The 19,154-nt window shown below is 46.2% G+C and overlaps 1 protein-coding gene across 1 annotated transcript in view; it reads left to right on the top strand.

The window, feature by feature from the left end:
• Nucleotides 1-19,154, top strand: part of AKAP6 (A-kinase anchoring protein 6) — a 1,117,075-nt gene that overhangs the window by 630,643 nt on the left and 467,278 nt on the right. The window contains exon 3 of the mRNA XM_069638465.1: nt 17,880-18,131. Within this exon, the coding sequence (XP_069494566.1) occupies nt 17,880-18,131 (252 nt within the window). The remainder of the gene's footprint in view (nt 1-17,879; nt 18,132-19,154) is intronic.

The raw sequence follows: 19,154 nt of genomic DNA, 5'->3' as shown, positions 1-19,154 counted from the left end.
CTATCCGGAGGAAATTCTAGAAACTTGAATGGGTTTTCTCCGTCAGGCAGGTGCAAGTCTGTTCCATAAAAGACTGGAGGGGGCACATTATATTGTCCAGTGGGTTCCTCTTTTGCAAAATTACGTTGAGGAATCTTGTAGGACCCTTAATGTTTATTTCTCCAGGGTGCCAGTGTGGAAGTCTCTGCCTGTGCGTCTTTTCTTGGGCACTAGGTTAGGTCTCCCAATAGCGACCGGTTTCTGTGGTATGAAGTGGTTAAACCACATTCCTCAGGAGTCGTCCGCACTAGAGAAATAAACATTAAGTGTCCTACAAGATTCCTCAACGTAATTTTGCAAAAGTGGAACCCACTGGAGAATACAATGTGCCCCCTCCAGTCTTTTAAGGACATAGACAGCCCGGAGTGGCTTAACATGTGTTTTTAGCACGCCAGAGGAATCCTGCCAGCACCATCCATATTCCCCCCGGACTGGCTCACTGGCCCGGTTGGGAACCTCCGAGAGGATGTGGAGGGTTGCGTTTGGAAATTAAAATAAGGATTCCATGCGAAACAAGCATCATATAACCCCTCTGTGGAGTGAGTGTGTGAGTGAGTGAGTGAATGAGTGGACAAAACAAGCATCATATAACCCCTCTGTGGAGTGAGTGTGTGAGTGAGTGAGTGAATGAGTGGACAAAACAAGCATCATATAACCCCTCTGTAGAGTGAGTGTGTGAGTGAGTGGACAAAACAAGCATCATATAACCGCTCTGTGGAGTGAGTGAGTGAGTGAGTGAGTGAGTGAGTGAACAAAACAAGCATCATGTAACCCCTCTGTGGAGTGAGTGTGTGAGTGAGTGAGTGGACAAAACAAGCATCATATAACCCCTCTGTGGAGTGAGTGAGTGAGTGGACAAAACAAGCATCATGTAACCCCTCTGTGGAGTGAGTGAGTGAGTGGACAAAACAAGCATCATATAACCCCTCTGTGGAGTGAGTGAGTGAGTGAGTGGACAAAACAAGCATCATGTAACCCCTCTGTGGAGTGAGTGAGTGAGTGAGTGAGTGAGTGAGTGGACAAAACAAGCATCATATAACCCCTCTGTGGAGTGAGTGAGTGAGTGAGTGGACAAAACAAGCATCATATAACCCCTCTGTGCAGTGAGTGAGAGTGAGTGAGTGAGTGAATGAGTGAGTGAGTGAGTGGACAAAACAAGCATCATATAACCCCTGTGTGGAGAGAGTGAGTGAGTGAGTGAGTATGAGTGAGTGTGTGTGTGAGTGAGTGAGTGTGTGGACAAAACAAGCATTATATAACCCCTCTGTGGAGAGAGTGAGTGAGAGTGAGAGTGAGTGAGAGTGAGTGCGTGAGTGAGTGTGTGAACAAAACAAGCATCATAAAACCCCTCTGTGGAGAGAGTGAGTGGGTGAGTTAGTTAGTGTGTGAGTGAGTGTGTGTGAGATGGTGTGAGCGCGCTTCCATCACCTCAAGCATATGGGGAGAAAATGCATTTCAAACAATGCCTCCATTTGGGGGTGCATGAAAGAAGCCAGAGACCCGAGGCCAGAGGGGACGAGTCATAACAGAAGATTTGCCAGGTATACAGGTCGCCCAAGTCCCCCATCATTTGAGGGAGCCTCTGATTGTCTCACAATCTCTCGGATGCTTGTCTAGCCAACATTTTCTGAAATACAGTTAATTGGCCCTAACACTGCTCTGAAAAGACAGCTCCCTGAATCGGATACAGCCTTGCTAGGCGCCTCCGTTGTCAATTGCACATGGTTTGTACTGGACCCTGTTGCAGCAAATGGGGTTCTGATATTTGGACAAGAGAATTATACTTATTAAATACTATGAACTGAAACACCTTTACACTACATTTAAGATCAGAGAACAGCGTGACGCACCGCGACTTGCCCACCTTTGCCGCATTTTACATACAAAACCTGCAAAGCTCAACGTCATTTAAAGGCGAGCCGCAAGCAACTTTTATTAAACCAGGAACAGATGTCCAGACCGCGCACATAGGGCAAATGTTCTGCGCTCCATTGATTATTGTAATGCCCTATTTGCTGAACATTAACAAACTCCAGGACTTTCAGAACAATGCCCCGAGGGCCGCCGCCCGAAATACCGCCAGGCGCGGGCACAACTGGGCTGCCAGAAGAAATGTTCCCTGGTTACCCATCCGTGAGCGCATGATCTTCAAAACATTAGCCATCACCCAGAAATGCCAATCCAACTCTGCCTCCACTTACCTTTCTCAAAAACAAAAAAGGCACCATCTTCAAGACCCGCCCGCTCCTTGCACGCTCACCGCCACATCCCACCAAGATTCAGACTAAAGAGAACCGGGCGGTGAGCGGCCCGGTCATTGCCACCAAGAACTGGAACTCTCTACCTCTAGCACTGAGATCAGAACAATCGTACTGGACCTTTTGCAAACACCTTAAGACACTGCTCTTCTCCCAGCCCCCTGCCCCCTCACCTCCCACCGGGCTGATCTATTCACTTGACTAAGACGCTAAAGTCTGTTTTACACTGCAACTAGCGCCTTGAGGCTCTCAGGTTTAAAGCGCTTTACTCGTGAAAATGAAATAAATCAATGCGAATAAAATATAAGTGCATTTTGAAGGAGCACGGTTAAGCAAGCATGGATTACCTCCAGCAAAAAGGCATAGCCTCATAAGGTAATTCAGTGACAAAAGTGAATTCAGACGTTAGCAATTCCTACACGTTATTCCCAAACTAGAGAGTGAAATGCATGGATACACGTGTGCTGTCAGACAAGATCTGAGAAGTTGGCAAACTTAATGAACCAATAGACTTCCAGGTTTCATGCCAGGTGCTGAACCGCTACATTTCTAAAGGGAAATTGGACCACTCCCATGCACGCCTGCTCCTAGGGTACATGGTTGCAGACAGCTGTTGTCAATTGCAGTTTCACTCCAATGAATTGTGCCACCCCAACACCCAGTCTAAAGGCCTGGTAGGAGGGCCCAGCTGATGAGGTCGGCAGGCATTGAAAGAACTTAACAAATGATTGGGAGGATGAGGGATGCAGGGAGAAACTGCAAGCAGGTCGCGGTGCCCCACTAATTTCTGCCCCGGGATCTAGATGAAAGGTAAATGCCCATTGATAGTGTGAAGCCCTGGGCAGCGACCCTCCTGCCCCTGCCATTGTTAGACTTGGGCGTCTCTTCTGTCTTTGGCTATCACATTGGTCAAAGCTCCCCAATCTAATGACATTATCCCACATTCACCCCAAAAAGCAGCTCACTCGGACCTCTTCGCCCGTCCCTTTGAGAATTGCCTCTAGGCCTGTCTGAACCTGCCTACTCCCCGCCGGACCTGCGCACTGATCGAGTGAATGCTGGCACCGGCTCGGACCCGGAACTCACAAAGCCAGTGGTGTGTGTCTGTGTGCTTGTCTCCATGTTTCAAATGGCGCCCCCTGAGCTAACCTGAGGTTCCCGAATGCCCTGCTCTGTAGATGGGTAGCTGCATAGCGCCGAGGGCACACTCATGGCCGTAGGAAATGGGGGAGACAGGGTCAGACTGGGACAAGAAATAGGCCCGGACACCTAAAAAAAAAAGTGTCCCGTCCCTCGCCTCAAAAAGAGGGACCCTCAAACCATCCGTCAATTCACGACTTTGCATGCACCAGTAACATAACCAAATGGGTGTCTACACCTGCTGCAGACATCTGTGGAGGCCTGTTATCGTCTCAGGTGTGACCTGCTGTACAGAGGCGCCTCACACCCAGTAAGCTGGATGTGAGTACCTGGCACACAATGCCAACATCTACCCCACATTGTTGGCGCCACCTGGTAACGCTGGTGATCCCACAACTCTCTGAACTTGCAGGGCATCGCTCCTGCAAGAACAGGCTATGCTTGATCGCATGCACCGGTATAATAATCCAGTGGGTGAACACACACCTGCTGCAGAAATCTGACAAATGAGGTTGTGTGTCGCACAGGGATCACCCGCCGTTGCAGAAGAATCACAGATGCAGCCCATGTTCTGGATGTGAGTACCTGGTCTGGCCCATGCGGCCAGAATCTACCCCTCTCCATTGGTGCCGCCTGGTACATTCTGACAGCTCACCCCCGCAAGAACAGGCTATGCATGAAAAGGAGTGGATTAATGCATGTGTTGTACAATTCTGGGGACTGTGATGTGTACAGTGGTGGCAGTGGAAAAAAGAAACTAGTGGTACTCTGACTGCATCCAAAAATGAGGGAGTGGGATAGCCGAACAGCTGGTGGAGGGGGTGGGGGGACTGGACTAGGAGGATCACAAACTTTAGCTGGACAGCAAAGCGCCACTCTTCAAATTTGATCACGTATCTTCCAATTTTGACTGGATACAAATAGTTTGGATTTCAGGGCCTTCAGTAATAATGTTTTATAGAGTTTATTTACAAAAAACAGAAATGGCATAATCAAGTCACATGATAACATGTAAATCCTTCTAGCAACACATTAAGCCAAACGAATATCATTGTGGTTTTAATTTTCACACCCTGAATGGTAAACTATAAGTCCCAGAATGCAAGATAAAGCCAACCTGAAAAATGTATGTAAACACACTGTACTTTCAGCTATTTAGACTTGCAATAAAATAAGTTGTGTAATAAACTCTGATATGGAGATTCTTTGTCACAAACCTCCAGCTGGCCCAACTCCTGCCTGCCCACCCATCCATCCATGGATCCATTAATATATACACCAGCCTATGCGTCCATCCATGTATTCATTCATCCATTAATCCATCAATATATGCACCAACCTATGCGGTCCATCCACACCCATGCATCCATTCACCCATCCATCCATCATCCATCCATCCATTCATCCATATATACACCAGCCTATGCCGTCCATCCATCCATCCATCCATCCATCCATCCATCCATCCATCAATATGTACACCAACCTATGCCGTCCATCCACACCCATCGTCCATATATACACCAACCTATGCCATCCATCCATCCATCCATCCATCCATCCATCCATCCATCCATCCATCCATCCATCCATCCATCCATCCATCCATCCATCCATCAATATGTGCACCAAACTATGCCATCCATCCATCCATCCATCCATATATACACCAACCTATGCCATGCATCCATCCATTCATCCATCGATCCATCTATGCATCCAACTATCAATATATACACCAGCCTATGCGTCCATCCATTTATTCATTCATCCATTAATCCATCAATATATACACCAGCCTATGCGTCCATCCATTTATCCATTCACCCATTAATCCATCAATATATACACCAGCCTATGCCGTCTATCCACACCATCCATCCATATATACACCAACCTATGCCATCCATCCATCCATCCATCCATCCATCCATCCATCCATCCATCCATATGAACACCAACCTATGCCATGCATCCATCCATTCATCCATCCATCTATCCATCCAACTATCAATATATACACCAACCTATGTCGTCCATCCACCCATTAATGTATACACCAGCCTATGCCATCCATCCATCCATCCATCCATCCATCCATCCATCCATCCATCCATCCATCCATCCATCCATCCATCCATCCATCCATCCATCCATCCATCCATCCTATGTCGTCCATCCATCCATCCGTCCATCCATCCGTCCGTCCGTCCATCCATCTATGCCGTCTATCCACATACCCATCCACCCATCCATTAATATATACACCAGTTTGTGCCATCCATTCATCCATCCGTTGGTCAGGTCTCTCTGTAGCGCATAAAGGAATTCAGGTGGGAATGCATGAACCTTGAAGAGCGTTTTTTTTTTTTATAAACAGTTACTTTTGGTCTCAATGATGCTTCTGGGCTTAGCTCTGTTAAGGGAGTCCATTTAAAAAATGCACATAATTAGGATAATAAATAAATGCACTTTCTGGCTCCATATTTACAGTCTTGTTCACGGGATTGAGCAAAATCTGCAGTGAACTACAGTTTCTGAGCAGCGATAGACGGGGTCTCTATGCCTGCAAAGTTCACATTGCCATCAACTCTCAGATCCGCCAGCACACAGCTGGCACTTGCAGTAGTAGTGGTGGAAGCAGGGTGCATCACACTGGCTGTGCTAGGCCATTACTGTATGGCGTGTGCTCGGCGCTGACTGAACGAGCCAGGTTTCAAGAGAGCTAAAACTGCACAGATCTAATCTTTGGCCCTGCATTTCTATCCACAAATTCAACTTGTCTGTTCATCGGAAGCATACACATTGAATCACCATTCTCCAATCTGCCTACCTGCCCGTGACAAACCGAATGCACTCCCCCCAGAGAACCAGACCTGATGCATCCACAGATTAATAATTGCTGGAATGCCTCATCTACTCGTTGTTGTCTATGAAGGGGATGTTGAAAACATTTGATGAGTGACATAAAGCAACTATTTTATGTGCAGATGTCAAGATATTAGTCATCATGTGGAGCGTGCTGTGTTGCTGACCTGCACCCACCATAAAGATCACCTCGTGTAAGAGGGAAGCGTAGAAATTAATAAAATGTTTGTAGGCATATGCAGTGTGTGTGTGCATCTCGAATTGATCTCAGCACAGGGCGGGCGAGTCCCTCCAAAACATCTCTGCCGTCGGACACCTGGTCTCGGCCGATTTAAATGAACATAAAACGCCCGATTTGTTGAGGCGTGTAGTCCGTGTAGACACGCTTCCATGTACTGCAAAATCATACAGAGAGAGAGTTACAGAAATGGGCAGCACCAGCTGCACAATGGAACTTAATTGTTTTGAAAAAGGAACTAGATTCGGAGAATGATTTCTTGAACTATACAGAATGGAACAGACGGTGCACTCGATGTATTAGATCAAATGAATAATTGAACGCTGCCATGCGTTCTCTTTAGCATATTCACTGTTAGAAATGTTGTAAAACATAAGGAAATGGGGTCTTAGGGTGCATATTTTTAAAGATCTATAGATTGCTTCTGGGATATTCCACTCTGTTAAAAAGGCTATTTTAACAATGTCATGTTCCATTGAAGTATGTGAACCTTGGGCAATTTGCCTGCTGTGTATGTCATTTCAGTCATACTCACTCTGCTCTCATGTGCTGGGATTTATTTTCTTGTTCATTCAGTTAACCTAATAAAGTCACATTTTGAACAATTAAATATATTTTTAGATTTACTGGTAGCACTAGGAATACTAGTAAAAAAAGAACAAAAGTACATTACAAAACTGCAAAATAAACGGTGTCCTCTTAGCGGCACCCTACAGTGACTTCTGAAGGCAGCAATGCTACAACAGGTCTAGGGCATGGTTGGGTGCTCTGCTTTCTTTCTCCCTTCGACCCTCAGCATATCTGCCGGTTTCAAGGAGGAGGTTTCAGATGGCGGCGGCTTCAGGGGAAACACTGGTTGATTTAAGTCGCTTTACAGCAGAGGTCTCTGCATGGAGTGGATATGCCTCGAGGACTGGCCTTACAGACAGTCTAGACACCCAGTCCAGTCCTCCAGATAAATGCTATAAATGGTAGATGATCTGGCGGGCACAGGCCCCTTCATTTTATGTTTCTATCTTTACTTACTTTGTGTGATCACGCTGGCCCACGTGCGTGCACAAATAATGTCTTCTGCTGCCCACTTTGGCTGCATAGCACACAGCCACATAGCAACAGCAGGCCCGTGGCAGTTGCCTGGCCCCTGCCCCGAGGCTCAGAGCGATGAGGACTCTACTCAAGGCAGGCACCCCGCCGCCGCCGCACTCCCTCCTGAAACAAACATGCACACAACACAGGACAGGAACCGCCCACAGCAGCTCTCCGTTCACTCCCTGCAAACCCCCCAGGACAATTTGTTACAATTTGTTGTTTAATAAAAGTGCGGCTGCCTCCTGGCGCCACACTGGCGGATGGTTAGGGACACACACGGCCCAGTATGGACTCAAGCTATTGTGTGCATTCATCAAAGCAAAGTTAACACTTAGTAAGTGTTAACTTTCTTCAATGAATGCCTGCTGCATCCCATCTGCTGTGCGGCGGTGAGCAACTGAGAGCAATAACTAACGCTACGTTACCTAAAGTTACTTAATCACAAAAATAGTGTTATATTCCAAACCGGCCCCAGGGTGGCTTGTAAAACCGGTCCCACACCATCCCAAGTCCAAATTACATTCTGCCAGGGGCTTGATTAATCCCCCACACAATTTTAGGCAGGGGGGATAAAATATGACATATCCCCCCCCCCCCAGAATCTGAAGCAAGTGAACAGAAAGGCTGTTTATTTTTCCAATTGGGAAGCATGGCCTTCTGTTTAGAAACCTGCCTTTCTTTTCCCAAGTGCTAGAAATGTAAACAGACTGTGCTTTCCTTCCTTTGAATTGCCCATTAAGGTCACTGTTCTGTGGAGTAGGGGGTGAGAGGGCGCATAGCTGGGTGCAGTCGCGCCCCCTGCCCCCTCCCTGTAAGAGGCTGGAGGGCAAATCCGAGAAATCAAAGGCCTTCCTAAGAGCATCTTTTCAAAGATAGTGAAAAGATTTTAATGTTAAGCCCGCACAGTCACTAAGTCATATTTTTTTGTATGATTCAGAGTTTAAAATAAATTAATATTCAAATAGAATGGCTGTAATTTTGTAATGTATTAAAAGCAAATAAAAGCCATTTAACCCCTCCTCGCCCCTACCACAAACACTGGACTGTGATAAAAGCACAGACGGGGGCGTCTATGGCAAATGGTTTCAGATTGGCCTACACCCATTTACTGTTAAATTGCTTTCTTTAGATGTAGCCAGGTGAGAATTGCTCTCCGGTTAAACACATGCTGGAAATGTCAGTTTGTCACAGAGAGGTGTGACAGTTCTTACCAGAAGAGACATGTTTTACAAGAGGGGGGACTTTGCCCAACCCTTGTGGTTGGGAGGGCAACATTTCCTCTGCAAATCACAACCCAGGTACAGAATGAAAGACAAGATAAAAGACAGATGCTTGAGTGAAACATCATTTACCCCCCCACCCCACACCCCCCCCTGCCCCGTGAATGCTATCTCTTGGTCCTATTTCCTACTGGACCTCCTTGCTTGCCTCTGGGGGAGATTTTCTGCCTCTGGGGGAGATTTTCTGCCTGCTGACTTCCCCACTCACCCCAGGGCAGGCGTCATGGCCTTTACATGATTTTCAGTTGAAATGTGCCATGAAGCTTTGGGGGTAAGGAGCAGGTGTCCCGGGTTGGAAGTCTTATGAATCAAGCATAAAACCCTTTAATTTGGGGGATTTAATATGTGCAGTGCACACATTGCAGACGTTCACCTCATTCTGGCAGTCTCTAGGAATGTTCTTAGCACCTCATTGCCTTTTTATTCAGAATCTCCCATCACTAGCACCCCGCTGCCAAAGAGCAATGTATAGCTTTTCAGGGGACATTTAGTGTTTCAGCCTCCTGCTGGCTGCCCTTCGTGTGATTATATGCAGCTATTAACCACCTCATTGCATTCTTTTAATTTTAGTATATTGTAAACACCCCACTTGTGCCTCTGACTGATTTGACCAGTTGTAAGACAAAGGGGGCTCCCAAACATCATGCTGAAAATCCCCACCAGCCTTGATGCACCTTCAGCTGGCCCTGCCCCATCGCCTCCTGCCAGGCTGACTCAAATTCAAGGGTACCCAGATTTGCTACTGTGCTCATAAACACATGTATTTACGCTCAGTAAATGTGTACATGCGCAATTGTGCTGGACATTTACTACATTCACATGTTGGAGGTGGTAAAATAGCTTAGTGGGTTGATGCACCAGCTGCATCCCATCAGAGCCAACTCAGACGTTCATCCTACTGAAAGTGATGAAATGAGTGCCATTGAGTGGGTCTTAGAAACATTTGTCGATTACAAGAATGATAAGAAGCTGCATGATTGTGCTAGGAAGTGATAAAAACAATGTACTTGTTTGAATATACTTACTTTTCTTTTTAATGTTGGCTAAAAGTTGCAAAGCGAAACTTCTTTAACAAGTGTGAGTAAGGATTTTCTTTTCGATTTATTAGGTACTTTAAAAGGAAATGTGTTCTGAGATATGTTCCCCATCATGGACCTCCTTTAATTATGAAGCACGAAGCAGGTATAACATTTGCCCAAGTGCACTTTGGAAATAAACATGCCAGAACTGACCAGGGAGATCATAGCATTGCACATTGGCAAACACCAACACCAGCTAACACAAGCCCCTAGCCGCATACACACACAAACCTCCCCAGCATTGAGTATACACCAACCCACTGCACTGCACACCCACATCGCCCCGCACTGCACATACTCCCTACTCCATGGCACACCAGCACCACCTAGCACTGTGCATACAGGCCTCCCCACTGCACTGCACACTCCACTGCCAAGCACAGTTCATACACACCACCCCACTGCACTGCACACTCATACTGCTCTACACTTACACCATCCACTGCACTGCACGCATGCACACAGACACAACACTGCTTTACATTTGCATCATCCACACAATTAATGAATGTGCACCGCCCCAACCATGGTCTTCACACACTTCCTCCCGCCCAGCACTCAGATCATCCCAAAAGTTACAGTCCCAACGCCACTCTGCACACACTGTCATGTTGTCTCCAGTACTCACATACAGGCTTTTTCACTGCACACATGCTTACACACGGCCCACGGTATTGTATTATACACACAAATCAACCTCACCACCACAGACATTGTCCCAGCTCTTCATTGTAGTGTACAGCAACACACTAACCTCAGCACTGTGCACACACTGCCCCAGAACTGCACACACATACTGCCCAAACACTGCATACACAAACTGCCCCAGCACTGAGTGCATACACAGCACTGGTTCAACATGGCCTCAGCACTAACCGGCATGCACAGACCACCAGCCCAGCACTGCATACACATACACTGCTGAGTACTACACAAACCACACTGTGCACACACAGCCACACACAACATTCTGGCAGTGCACTCCACACATCTCCCTGCAGCTCACTCTGCCCAGCACAATACATATTCATCCTGCTGCACGACACACACACACTGACGGGATATGTCTTTGAGGGCTAACGGACAAACTGAGGTCTTGGCTTACTGTGCTGCTGGTCATAATGGTATCTTGCGCTACTCTGATAAATGCAAAGAATGGAACTTGGCCTCACTGCGCTAGCTTGGTACATTTAAATCCGCCATGGCTTTTGATAACTTGGCATATTGACATCTGGCCTTTCTGTGCAAAGTGGGCATACTGGAAGCTGTCTTTGGTGTCTAGACTGGTTGTAATGGAGTATTTCACTGTTGTGCCATCTAGGCATCAGGGAACCTGGCGCTGCCCCCTAATTGGAATCATGGAGATTGGAACTGTTATATTAATTGTGCGTAGCCTTGACAATGCTGTGGGCACCTGGGTATTGAATGGCAATGGCAATGCTGCAAGAACCTGGTTTATTGAAGGCAGTAGCCGGTAATGGTATGCATATCTTGAATTCGTTACGTGTTTATTTACATAGCGCTTTGCCAAAGCACTTTACAGAGAACATATTTACATGCAATGTCACCCAACCGAAGTTAGTACTCATTAATCAACCTCGGAAGGATGAAAGGCTGAGTTGGCCTTGCTGCGATTTGAACCTACAGATCACAAACAGATTGCAGCAGCGAGCGCTGAACCACTGAGCTATCTTACTGGAATTTCAATTAGAAAACCTTGAAATGATGAGTGCTAGGGTTTTTGATGTCATTAGCTGGCATAGGGTAGCAAGATAAGGTACATGGTGTGAGTACCAGAGCAGGTCATGACAGTACCTGATAAATGGTGGTACTCTCTGGGCTCGATGGAAACAGCTGGTACTTAGCATTTGTGCCTAGAGTTATGAGGACAGTGCCTAGAGAATGCTTACAGATGAGCCGAAACTTTTGGCTTCATCAATACTTCTAAGTGGTGTCTACAGTATTAGAGCAGGCATGAGAATAGGCAAACGCGTAAGTGGGTCTGACGACCTTTATTGTGCTCATCATTGAAAATGGGGTTCTTATATCGCGCTTCATGTCGGAGTCCCGCCTCTAAGCACAGGACCGGGCTTTGAGACTGTACTTCTCGGCATTGTTTTCTTTCCAAAAAGTTGTCGTCCTTCCTGTCCTGCGAGGCTGATAGAAGCTTCGGTGCTTTGTAATGGCTGGAACTCTTGCTACGTTCAGCAATGTTTCAGAAAAGAGTGACGCGTGTTGCTGCATGCAATATACATGAAGATAACATGGATCTGGAAGAAAAATAAGCAATCGCAAAAGAATGTGTCATGCAAACTGAATGGGGCTGATCCCTCCTGATGGACTTTCAAGTCTGTCCTTTTTTTCATACTGAATGTATTTCATATAAATGTATTTCTGACCTGTTTCCAAGACATATATTGTGAAGTGCAACCTATCTTGTGGTTCAGGTTAGCTCAGATGTTTTATCAATCAGCAGGTCGCACACACCACACTCTTAATGCTGCCTGTGAATATTGGTGACAATGTCAACAGTGTGAGGACGGGTCTGCCTTGATCTCCTCTCACTCAGCGTGTGTTATCGCCAGCCTTCTGAGTGTGCTTCCATCAGTAGTGTTTTGTTAGTGCTCTCGGGCCCTGGTTCTCTGAACCATTGCCAGCAGTGCCCTCCCATGCAAAAGAAATCACACTATGTGGGTTCCTTCCAACTGTGCCACCTTGGTGCTATAGGGCACAGGCAGGGGGACTTAGTGTCAGTCATATTAGGCTCCAAAGTAGGTTGAGCAGCAATAGTGCCAAAGGTGCATTTAAATAACAGACAAAAAAGCGCATCTGGATTAATTGATCGTTGAATCTGAAATGGATTTTTTGAGACAACGGTAAGCTCCTCCCTCCCGTTCCCATGGTTACAGGAGTCCAATAGTCCAGAAACATATCTCTGAACTTGATGCCCTCATTCAAATATGGATGTTTACTTGTATTTGCATAAAAGACCAGCACTTATTGTGACCCTCTATAACACATTCTGCAAGCCCAACACATGCGCTGAACAATAGAACAATATCCAACCCCCTCACTACAGCTACACTGAGATCTTCAGAGAAATTTAGAGAACTGTTTCCTTAAAATCCCTGCCAGATGTCCCATGTTTGAGCATTTGTTTATAGCCACACACACAGACTTTATTCCTGTTTTGATAAAAAATTATAATAATCTTTACATTTTCTGCCACAGATGAGAAATAGACAACTCATTTGAAGTATGTCTGCGTTCTTTCTTGAAATAACTCTAACAGCACATAGGTCTATATGAGTGTTAATGCTTCAGCACTTAGCCCAATGGCAGTTTGGATGGCATCTGTAGCAAAGTCCCCAAGGTGTCCCCTGCCCCCCCCCCCAGATTTTGAGTGTCACCTATGCCCCTGGGCACACTCAAGTGAGAGTGGGCTTCAACTTCTACATTTCTTCCACAGTGTACTGGCCCCACAGACCCCCCCTCTTACCAACCAGTATCGTCTGGGGTTCTACTGCTGCTAGAGCAGATGGGGGGGGGGGGCTCTTAGGCCAGTGCTGGGCTCTTCTGGGAATCATCTGCATGCACCACCCCTCCCGGGGCTGCCGGTACAGGGGGCAGCACAGTGAACCCTGATCTGTCTATGGGGACTAGGTCAAGTGCTTGGGAGGCAGTGGCGCAACACCATTGAGCTAATCAGGCCCTAGCCCCCCCCCACACACTGAAATTCTGGGCTATGTTGACTCGACCTGGCTGACCTACAGAGCTGTGAGCGCACATAACAGGACACGGATGTTAAATGGCGCCTGGGCCTCGCTGTTACCAAAGGCCCTGCAATTACTAGCATAAAGCATTTCATTGTTAGCACCTGCATCCATATGCATCCATCTTTAGTCACTTGAAATCATGATGGGGTGATGGCACCTGCATGCCAGGGGGGTGATTGGAAGGGTAGGGGGGGCAGGACACCGCTCATCCTCACTGCAGTCCTTAAGTGTGTGGTTTGGGACGTGAAGCAGAGAGTTACCTGCTTGTAACATTGAAGCTGCACTAGACTAGTCTCATTAGAATGTGTAAAGAAGTTAGATGCCCCCACACATGTAATTGTGCCCCTCCCTCACTGTCTCTGAAGTTAGCGCCTCACCCAACATTTGAACGGTTAGCCCCCCCACACCTGGAATTGTAGCATAGGTGCACCTCTGGAAGAGCCCGAGGTGCACAGTTACTATCGGCAGGGGGGCGAGGAGGGCGTCCTTTCCTGAAACTGGCAGAGTTCAAGTTTCATTGCGCTTGCACGGATGCAGTAAAACCTTAAAGCTGCTACTTTCAAGACGCCCATCACCTAGTTATGTGCACTTCCACATCGAGGGTTGGGGCTTATCTGTGCACTTGATTTGTCTTTGGCATATGTGCTATGCGGCTAGAATAGCATTTTGGTGCAGTCCGTCTAGTCACTTAAGACTGTGGCATGACCTTATCGTTTTTTTTTACTTTTTTGTTTTTTAATAGGATTCTTTGAAAAACTAAGCTTGGCATCTGTTATTACATGACTACGCTGGCAGTTTGATGCAGCCAGTCTAGTCATGTATTACTGTGGCATGACCTTACATGTACAGGTGTTATGGTGTACAATCTACTTTTTTTACCTCAAGAGTATTTTTCAAAAGTTACTATCCATGGAATTGCACAAATTATCAAAGCAGCTAAATGTGTTTGGTGTCTTTAAATCTAATAACATGTTCATTCTTACCGGCATATTGCATTTTAAAATGTACCACTTGATACTTGCTCCACACACTAGACAATGCTGGGGTGTAGAACAAAGGGGGTGGAGCCTCGAAGTTAGCCCCTCCCCGTTTTTGAAGTGGGCCCTCCCCCTTCCTGAAATGTAGATTTCGTTGCACCCCTGTTGGGAGCCCTGCTCTTCACATGAAAAGCTGAATTACTGAGGTAGTTGTGAGCATGCAGGTGGGGCGGGGGAACAGAAGTAGAATTTAGGACGGATCATACCCCACCCGGTCCAGCCAAAAAATGAAAGTGCTAGAGTGGGCAATTGTTCTGTTTTTATGGGACTGTCCCGAGATAACAGCTTGGGTCCCACGATCTGAAGACCAGCTCTGCAGGACTGCAAAAGTTTTATTTTTGCTTCAAGCTTCCTGTGAGGGGTCTGCAGGAGGCGGGACCCACCCTGTTATTTCGGCCTTTCATGTATACGTTCGAGCTCCGGGCAGCTGAGCAGTTCTCCCAGGGGCTTGGCACATGGCTCTGTGTCAACAGAGCGCCATATTGGGAGCCATTTGGGACTGATGGTAGGGAGGGATGACTATTAGCCAATACTTTTGTCCCTTATGAAATATGAATAGGGGTGATCAGAAGTGAGAAGGGTGCATAATGCTGCAGGCTTCTAGAAATAATGACTATGGCTTTAAAACCAGAGCGGGATTTGTCAGCCTCACATTAATCTGCATGATGCCATTGTGACTTTGCATGCAGGATGGGGAGAATAAAACTAAAGCCATACTCTTATTACTCAACATATTTCTATGACAATGTATATAGTGTATGGTTAGTTTACTATGAAAGGATAGTTCATTATGTAATGTGGTTTGCTTCCAAGGCATTGCTACAAATAAATTAATATTTAAGCACATTAATGCAAAGCCAAACCATAATAATTATTTATATCAACTAGACCTGGCAAGATGTGTTCAGTTGCTTAAATTGTCCACATCCCGGTTTCACCATTTAACCAAAGTGTGTGATCCTGGGCAAATCATTTAATCGCACTGTGTCTTGTCTGCAGCTCTGTAAGTTATTCACTTCATAGCTTGTGTTAATATATCATGCTGTTATTTTTTTAAAAAAAGCCTAATGGCTATAGAGTTTCTCCATATATAATAATAGTGCAATTTAGGTATTTTGCCCCACAAAGTTATTTGCCACTTGGCTTATTTATGGCAACTTATTCTAAAGTCAAGTCCACGCTGCCTGCAAGTATCAAAGGCTGATGATGCTCCTGCCATGTCCATTTCTGTGAAGTCACTTCTGCTGGGGCAATCCATATGCAAATTAGGAGAATTGCAGGTATTTTGCCCCCTAGAGCCTGGATTAAGCTCTAACAGATGAGTTTCCTGCATTGGTCCTGCAATTTTACTATTACGTTGTTAGTTGTATGTGTTAAAATGCCTCTCTGCCACTAATGTTTCCAAAAAGTTGATTGTGTGGTGCGAGTAATACCATATGGAATCGCGCACACTGTAGGAAGCTTCTGATGCGCTACCACATTCAAAGTGTCCCGCAAAACCATTTTGCAAAGTTTCCCATCCTAGTGTACGCAGTAACTTGAAGGTGGCATGTTGGAGTAAACGCTAGTCGAGTTGGGCTGTATTCTGGTGGTAAATTGGCTGGAATACCACCAAATGGAATTACCGTTACTGCCACTTGGTCTGGCAGCATTACAGCTAGATTACAAGTTGCGGTGGTGGTGTAAATCCCCATTTCTCAATAGGGCATTTTCAGTGGAATTACTGTGGCGGTCATACCAAAAATGGGCAGAAAGTCTGCAGATTTACCTCCAGCTCTGAGCTGGAGGTGAATCCTTTAACTTTCCACCCAACTCATAGTGATCATGCTGTAGTAACGGTTTTACTGCTGCATTTTTATTGCACCGCCCAACTCGTAATGAGGCCGTAGTCTGTAAAAAGCATCTCTCCTCATATGTGCCATTTTCAGCTGAGCAACTGGGGAAAAACCAGGAACCAACATCCTAATTTAAGAATCAGGCTATCCCAGGTTTTTCCTGCTGGTAGAAACAGCCTTCAGCCTTACATTAGCCATTCTCAGCCTTCAGCCTTACATTAGCCATTCTCAGCCTTCAGCCTTACATTAGCCATTCTCTGCCTTCAGCCTTACATTAGCCATTCTCAGCCTTCAGCCTTACATAAGCCATTCTCAGTCTTCAGCTCGGTTTATGATCTCATAGGTTAAACTATCCCCCACGTCAAAGTTTAATAGTATGTACACGTAATAGGCAGCTGTTGGGGCTGGGTTTCCTGGAATCCTTTTAAAGTGTATGTTTGCAAAGCCCTTTATGTACAGTTGTCCAGTACATTATTTGTAGTATTATACTAGCTGTTCCGGGTGTAACATAAGCCATTCCAGCATATTTTAAAGGTTAATATCGGTCAGTAATTCATAGGGTCACTTCTGTCCTCCTCCTTAAATATTGGAATGACCACTTATCGCTTCCAGGGAGGGGGCGTGGGTCCCTGTGACTTATTAATGGTCATTGAAAAGGCTAAATGTATCAGACAGAATGAGCGGTGTGCGCTGTATAAGAACAGTATCTAAGTTCCATTGATCACACAGGTCTCTGTGATGTGTCTTTGTAGACGCATAATTGTCAACATTGTTCCATTGCAGAGTCCCTGTGATGGCATAAGATTGAGTAGTAGCAACTACCTTCAGTTTTAGCTTGTTAGGAGGCATTCATCCTACAGCATTTCACTCTTTAGAGACTGAAAGGTTGAGTCGGTAATTAACTGTTCATTGACACTGGAGCCACAGTCCCCTGTGAGAAGAGAAGTGGGGGTCGAAAGAAGTAACTTCAAAACATTCTAAATGTTTGCAATAGTTGAAGGTCAAGGTGACCGCCTAGAACCATGCTCATTCTTTTTGTTAAAATGATAGCTGTTGTTGAATTGTAAGGGCGCACAGAAATGTACTTTGCCATTTGGCCAGCAGAGGTCAACTTAACACTGAGAAATTGAATCAGCTGAGTACGGAAACATACCTAAGTGTTTTATACATATAGATAGATGTGTGTCATGCATTATTTAAGATGTCAATATTTATGCCTGGCATCTTCTTCTACCCGCAGGACATCTGTGAGGACATCTCGGACCACGTGGAGCAGATCCACGCGCTGCTGGAGACCGAGTTCTCACTGAAACTGCTGTCCTATTCAGTGAGCGTCATCGTGGACATCCACAGTGTGCAGCTTCTGTGGCACCAGTTGCGCGTCTCAGTGCTGGTCCTACGAGAACGCATTCTACGTGGGCTGCAGGACAGCAACGGCAACTACACCCGCCAGACGGACATATTGCAGGCCTTCTCCGAGGAGCCCACAGAGGTACTCTCCCAGGGTGAAGGGGCTGGGAGCACAGACATCTTGACAATCCAGGGCAAGAACCAAATCAGGGGTCAGACAAATCAGGGGGGCAAAACGGGAAAGACATGACCAACACAAGGAAGGTAAGTGACAAGGTAGCCCTGGGACCCGGGTAAGGATCTAACATTGTCCTGACCAAGCACGGGGAAATAAGAGATAGACTAATCAACCAGTGGGTCAGAAGAGAGAGCTTGACCAAATATGGTGAGTGAATGGACTGTCTGATTAACAAAAACATATAGGGGAAATAAAAAGCTGTGTATATTATCAGGAGAAACAATGGAAGGACAAAACAGGACACCCAAGGGTCGCCCTGACCAATCATGGTGAATTAAAGGACGGCTTGACCAATTAATCGTAAGAGATGATCTGTACTACCAAGACTGTGAATAGACAACCTGAATGACCAGGAGAGCTAAGGGCCAGCCTGGCAAACTAGAGGGGACTGACTAAGTGACAGACTGCTCTACCCAGAGAGCCAGTAGATGTTAATGTTAATGTTAATGTTGAAGGTCATTTGTACCGCGCACTATCACCACCGGAGTGGTCCCCTGGCGCTCTGGCGGCTCTGAAAGAGGGAGGGAGAGGTGGGTTAGTGGGTGGAGGCTGGAAAAGTGCAAGATTGCTGTGATGTGCTGTTGGCAGCCTCAGCCCGGTGGTTCCGTCGGCTGGGCCTGGGGTGTATGCGGCCGGTAGTCGTCGTGTGCTGATGTGCGAGTCTGTGTGTTTTTTGTTTTGTTGTTGCAGTGTAGTGAAGTTCGTGCGGTTTGCTGTGCTGGAGGTTTGTGGTTGTATTTGGTTTGGAGTTTGAGAGGTGTATGCAGAGAAGGAAATTGTTAGTGGTATTGGTTAGTTGGTATCTCTATCCTGGATTGAACCGGTTGGGCTTGTGTAATCTTACACAATGGGCTGCTTGTACACCCTGTGCCTCAGGAGGTACGTGCCCATTTTTGCATTCGAGGCCGTTTGAGGATTTAGCTGTCC

This window comes from Ambystoma mexicanum, chromosome 14 (assembly GCF_040938575.1).
Source record: "Ambystoma mexicanum isolate Mex_15411 chromosome 14, UKY_AmexF1_1, whole genome shotgun sequence".
Taxonomy (NCBI): Eukaryota; Metazoa; Chordata; class Amphibia; order Caudata; family Ambystomatidae; genus Ambystoma; species Ambystoma mexicanum.
This window is presented reverse-complemented; position numbering and strand designations above follow the sequence as displayed.